Raw genomic sequence first — 6,894 nt, forward strand, 5'->3', positions numbered from 1 at the left:
ATGTAAAATTCATTATTAATTAACTTAATTAAATTATATATTATTTTATAATACATTATAAATTTAATTATTTGTATATATTTTTATTACATATATTATTCATATTTAATATAATATTGTTTATGATATATTATTTAATACAATTCAACAACAAGTCACCTTAACTTTTGAAAAAGAATTGTAATCCTATACTGTTTCTGAACAACTGAGCTGCATTACCTGGAATCACTTTAGAACTGGATCCACTAAATAAACATGCTATAGCAGTATAATTTAATTTAATACATGCATTTAGCATGCATGTGCTTTAGCAAAAAAAAGACAAAGAAAATTGTTTGTTTACCGAGTTTTTACAATAAATAGTACTTTGGAATGTTATTTCAAATGTGAAATGAACAGCTACAGTACAAACTATTAATATTGAAGACATAACAAATTTGCAATTTTAAAATACAAAGTATCCCTATAAAAATCTAACCAACCGATTCATGACCTGAAATGTTGTTCGTCCTTCACGTTCAGTTCAGTTCAAGTGTCTTTCCAGATTTTAGCACCAATCGAACCTACCGTTCCATACATCTGAAATGTGGTTTACTGCTCGTGAATAAGATCAGTCTGTCAGATCGATTGGCTCTTCACAGCGTGTGCGCAGCCAAATCTTCAGCACATTTTCTTTGAGTCACAGCTGCTCACGAGTCGCCGGTCATGATGGAGATGAACTCCTCTTGATTAACTGAAAGAGTCCAAGAACAAATGTGATCACTTAAATTCACTTTGCTTTTAACCTACTTACAGCACAGACAATTATTAATATTTTGCTGATTAAATTACATATAGCTCTTCACAGCGCCAAAGGACACACAAACAGCTTTCAACTCAGCCTTCATTTCCACTGTTCCCATTTTTGTTGGCTGCAATACATTAATTTGCTGTGCCTTAATTGAGAAAAGCACTTTGGGCCAACTGGGAAATGCACAGTAATTACTTCCATTCATCAGAGGCAATAAAAATAGCACTTTTTTCCTCTCCCTAGATAAAAATCGAGCAACTTACTCTCTCCGTCCCCATCAGCGTCAAATTCATCAATCATGGCTCGCAGGTCTTCGTCACTCATGTCTTCGCCCAGTTCACGAGCGACTCGCCGCAGGTTTCTCAGGCTTATCTTTCCCGTTTCGTCATCATCGAAAAGTTTAAATGCCTTCAGAACTTCCTCTTTTGGGTCTCGCTCCAATATCATGTCTGTCACTTTAAGAAACTTGTTATGCTTGGTTTGAAGTACAAAAGTTATTGAATTTCAATTTTATTGTGCTACATATATTTATGAGCAGGCCAACATGGAATCTGTTCCTGATTTCAACAAAATCATTTCTGCAAAGCATTTAAATAGCTATGTTTCCTTCTAAAGTTGTGCATTTAACTTATGCAGAAAATTAGAATACTGCATAAAACATTTGCGAATAAAGCAGTTTCCATACCATGTGTTCAAAATAACAAAATCGTCACTTCCAGGGAAACTGGTGCAAAATATTAATAATAAAAATGAATGATGCTGCAACAGGGAAGCCTGTGGCTCTTTTTTCCCTACATAAGATGTTACTTGCGCCTCAGAGCATGCAGATGAAACAGTAAGAAACGTTGTCATGTTATCTTGCGTTCGAAGGATGTTGAACGTAATCGTGTGAGACAGTTCTGGTAGATGATTTGCCAAATTATTTTGGTGACAGACTTTGGCTCAGGCATTTCAGAATGGTTAAAACATCATTTGAGATGGTGTGTGCAATGAGATCGGTGGGCTGGTTAGTCCAGTTATCGGATCACATGATCTGTTGCAGCAAAGTCACATGAGTTTTGTGTTGAGCATCGAGCAGTTTATTCAGTAAATGTGTTGCCATCATAGTTCATGCAAGTTTTCTTATTGGATAAAGAAAACGTACTGCCTCAGTTGAGCATATACGTTTTTTTAATGTGCATTTTACGATTTTATTCACAGCTTGCATTTTCATCATCCCAAAAGTCACATAAAAAAATGCATGTATGGAAACATAGCTATAGCTAAGACCTATTAGTGAGTAACGAACTCCACTTACCTACTTCTTTGAAATCTTCAAAAGTTATTTTCCCAGTTCCTTCTCCGTCATAGTCTTTTAGGATCTTTAACACATCTACTTTCTTCACCTCAAAACCCAGAGCTCTCATCGCCACCTGGAACACAAATTTTAAACATCAGCACTTTTGAGCTACTACTACTATATTTATTTTTAAAGGTTTATTGTTGGTGTTTTCGCTTTATTATGATAGGACCGTTTTTAAACTGGAAACGAAGTGTCTTTGTTTATCTGTTAAGACTAGTTATATTTCAGCATTAAAGAAACAGTTGGCCCAAAAATTTAAATTTGCTGTTAATGTACACACCCTACGGCCATTCAAGATGTGGATGAGTTTGTTTCTTCATCTGAACAGATTTGGACAAATTTAGCATTACATCACTTGCTCACCAATGCCTGCTCATATGCAGTGAATGGGTGCCGTGAGAATGGGAGTCCATTAGGAAATAATCCATTAGTGATGTAACGCCAAGGTTTGGACTAGACCACATCTGTTCTGACTAAGAAACTCTTGGGTGGCATGAGGGTGAGTACATTTTTCATTTCTGAGTCGACTATTCCTTTAAAGATTTAAACTGATGTATAGTCACAGCACGTGTGTGTTGTGTACGAAATGAGATCTTTACCTTTAACTCGTGATAATCTATTTCTTTATCCTTGTCTGTGTCGAAGAGCTCGAACGCCTCCTTGATTTCATCCTTCTGCTCCTCAGTAAGTTCTCTCCTTTTCTTCCTTTTACTCTTATCTGCGGTTAGGTCAGTCCTGATAGCACAAGTATGGAAATAAATCACCTTATTCATTCTGATCTTCTATTAGTTCACATACCATTCAAACACACTTGCTACCTGCCTCCCTAGACAGCATTTTGAGGTCCCTCAGAACATGCATATCACGCTCACAATTGCAGGTGACTTGACAGTTAACGTTTAAATATGTACATTTTATAGCAATAAAATGAAGTAAATGCGAGGTACTCTTGTTTGTAAGGCAATGTGAGTTACAGTTTTGTATTTTTTCATGATAGGTGTTATTATTTCACTATCCCAATCGTTATCGTTGCTATTAATAATAAAAAATACACTGTTCACATGCTAGTTAACACTCCACACACCAACAGCTGGTCTCTAAATAAACTCTTAGCGACCAAACCCCTCATAATTACCTCAGAGACAGGCTCATTTTTGCAGCTTGGCAATAAATAACTTATAATAAAACACAAATCCGTCCAACAAGATTAGAGTTCGGCTTCAACAGTCCTGCTAATCAGCTAATACCCGAACATAGACGCCAAGCGCAGCGCGTTGCTAGTTGATTGTCAAGGAAACGATTCCGATTGGCTGCGAAGGTCTGAGCGTCAGGATAACGTTACTTGTGATTGGTTGTTTGGAAACAGGCTTGCGTTTGAGCCTACTTGATTGGCGGGCTGGGCCGGGAATGGGCGGTCTTAATGATGGCGGTGACGACGAAGACGGCGCATTCACAACTGTGTTGGACAGATTTGGCTATGAATCGTTACACATTAATATATATATATACATCATGTAATATAATACTTTGTCAAAAATTTACCAGGGATCGGGTCATATTCGTATTTTCTAGCAATCGTTTACTGAAGTGTACTGTTGTTGCCAAATATATAATATAATCGAAATTTATAATTATAAATATTCATATATAAATAGTATAGATATTGATATAATATAATACAATATAATAATGAATCCAATATTATATACAGTATAAATATAGATACGGAGCATAATGTAATAAAATTTGTGTATCTTTATTTTTCTCTGAAAAGTGAATTGTACATTGTCTGTAAACACTGAATAAGCATGTCCAAAAAGAAAAGAAAAAACCCGAATATTTTGTATATAATACTGTAATACTTTAATATAGGCTACTAATTAATATTTAATTATTATATTAATATCAAATTGATTATGAGTATATTATTAAATACTATATATAATGGCTACTGCTATGTAAATGCAATATAAACTGAGGGTAGTTAAATCAATGCACCAATTGTCATAAATATCAATAAACATTTGAAATGCTAAAATAGTAAGGTAAACAAAATGTACTGACACTCCGGCGACATGAGAATGCCTTTTATTTCATTTTTAGTTTCTGCTTCTATTCATTAATTTCATTATTGTTGATGATATTTAAACAGCAAACTGTTTAATATAGTAGTTTTGAATCCTCAATTTGGTGATTTCAGTCAACCACCAATAGAGGACGCCCTACACCATAACAACACTGACATGGATCCTTTCTAACTTGAACTGCAACAGAAAGTACAAGAAACCCTTTAAGACTTTGCACAAAACATGGTTTTGTCACTTTCGCAGCACTATGTAATTAATTTAACATAAGATATCAGTATTCTTTCGTTGTATAATCACTTTTGGTGGCAATGCCTTCACAGCACACAGGAAGTTAGATGGGTGGCTCCTTAACCACTTCCCCAATGAGCCCAAAATGTTTCTCTGGTCTCAAGAAGAGGCGGTTGTGGGTTCGCGCTTAGAAGGTCTTAAAGATAAAGGAAAATGAAAAGCTGCGATTTTCTAGGCCGATATGGCTAGGAACTATACTCTCACTCTGGTGTAATAATCAAGGAACTTTGCTGCCGTACCATGGATGCAGCAGGCACAATGCAGCGCCTGAAAATAGGCTTATTGGAAGTTACCTAGCTGGAACTATTTTCAGGTGCTGCGTAATATCATTGAGTATAGTTCCTAGCCATATCAGCCTAGAAAATCGCAACTTTTCATTTTCCGTCGGTCTTAGCACACAATGTAAGTTTGAAATAGGAAAAATATAGAAACTCTTTGGTCATTTTTGAGCGAGATGCTAACGGTCTAATCAGATTCAATGATCTATGCTAAGCTAAGCTAAATTTGCTACCGCCAGACCCGGAGATCGGCTGAATGGATTCGAAAACAGTAAAACTCAACTGTTTAACTCTAGGGGAGTTGGAAAATTAGCCTGTTTTCAAAAATAGTGGAGTGTTCCTTTAAGGTCATACAACCACACACCCTTACAGATTCAGTCCTGAAGCAAAGTTAAACAGATTCATCCTGTGAGGTGCGCGAGCTGTTCTAATCAATGTCACAGAAAGACTCATGCATGTTAACTTATACTGACTACATACTTGTGCATACTTTTTTGGCTTTTTGACCCAGGAAGAACAAATACACCAAGGAGCCATGTTTACTTGCAAAAAGTGCCCATGCAAAAAGAAAATAAAAGAAAGAAAACATGCACTTGCCTAAGATTTCATCATTAACGTGGAGTGCAGCAGCACATGCTTTCATGTTTTGACTGAAATTGCTCACTTGATTTAGAGCACTTGAAACCCGAACAGTCAGTTACCGAGACGGCAAAGATTACCTCCAGGCAACCATTGACAGTTGATAGGTGTCGTATTAAGAAACAACAGGATTGTTGACACGCTCACTAACCATTACTCATATGAGGTGTGAGCGGTTGCTGGCAACTAAGCTTTTGCACAATTTCCATGATCTCAAGCTGATCTCTTGCATGCACGCCAACTCAAGGAAGAGGGTTTTGGAAAGAACATGATGTCTATCATTAGAGAGAAAGCATAACGTCTTGAGTTCTTCTGATAGTACTAGCGCACACGCTGACACAGATCACTGCTTATGAGTTTTGTAGAACAGTCTGTGTATCCCATGAAGCAAGTCTGTTGCTATTGGACGGAGCTGGTTATGTGGCTGTCCATTCATTTTATTAGCCTACTTGTGACAGTCAGTGCATTGGTCTTAGTCATAAGGACCCTCGAATGCCTGCACCATCTGGACTTGCTTGTGTTTTACTAGACTGCTGTGATGTTGTGTGTTAAATAAAAGATACTTTCCAGAAGGCCAACAATTCACTAAAACATTTTTTTTTTATTGGTCTTATGAAGTATTCTAATTTGTTGAGATAGTAAATTGGTGGGGTTTTGTTAAATGTGAGCCAAAATCACAATTAAAAGAACCAAAGACTTAAACTACTTCAGTCTGTGTGCATTGAATTGATTTAATACACGAGTTTCACAATTTGAGTTGAATTACTGAAATAAATGAACTTTTCCACGACATTCTAATTTATTGAGATGCACCTGTATGTATAATCATTTAAAAATATCTTCTGAGTAAAAATGTGTTCCTCCTGTCAGTTGGTTTACTTTGCCTGAATCTGTTTTATAGTGTGTTGTTGTGCGCTGGTTTGTAATGCTTATGTGGGGGAGGTTTGACTGGATTCGACTGGCTCATACTGAACAAAAGCAGATGAGGAACTACTGTGATGCTGCCGAGGCTGGAGCTATCTAGTTCAGACCGGTAGATGGGTGCTGCTTTCAACACTGAAGGGCTCTTTGAGGGTGGGAGTTTTTTTTTATTGGTGTCTGTGTGATTAATTTAGGGAAGACAGCCCTCAGAGGTTTCACAGTTACTATTGTAAGAGGTAATACTACGTACTGCTCTGAGATGGAGGAAGTCATTGACAAAACTCTCTGACTGCTTTTTAATCTGCCTGTTGTAAAGGTCATAGAATTGTGTTTGACAGATGATTTATTTAGAAGGGTTGATTTATCCTGTAAATTAAACTGTTTGTTGTTGGATTTAAACTGAATAAAATTATGACTTTTTTTTATTAATGTAATCATTTGGAAGATGTTTTTATCCAAACTTACTTTATAGAAGAAGCTTTTATCCAAAGATACTTTATTATATATAATATTTATCATAGATAGACAGACAAAGAGAAATGATCAAAT

At 36.2% G+C, this 6,894-nt stretch overlaps 1 protein-coding gene across 1 annotated transcript; it reads right to left on the minus strand.

Annotated features, from left to right (window-relative positions):
* Window positions 1-313: 313 nt before the first annotated feature.
* Window positions 314-3,450, minus strand: LOC107602084 (centrin-3). The gene is made up of 5 exons (XM_016294493.1): window positions 3,268-3,450; window positions 2,732-2,867; window positions 2,088-2,202; window positions 1,054-1,245; window positions 314-733 (listed from the first exon to the last, which is right to left on the minus strand). The coding sequence occupies exons 1-5, from the start codon at window positions 3,282-3,284 to the stop codon at window positions 690-692; spliced, it is 504 nt and encodes a 167-aa protein (XP_016149979.1). The 5' UTR covers window positions 3,285-3,450; the 3' UTR covers window positions 314-689.
* Between the last annotated feature and the right edge of the window lie 3,444 nt (window positions 3,451-6,894).

Source organism: Sinocyclocheilus grahami, unplaced genomic scaffold (assembly GCF_001515645.1).
Source record: "Sinocyclocheilus grahami isolate Dianchi unplaced genomic scaffold, SAMN03320097.WGS_v1.1 scaffold318.1, whole genome shotgun sequence".
In the NCBI taxonomy this organism is placed as follows: domain Eukaryota; kingdom Metazoa; phylum Chordata; class Actinopteri; order Cypriniformes; family Cyprinidae; genus Sinocyclocheilus; species Sinocyclocheilus grahami.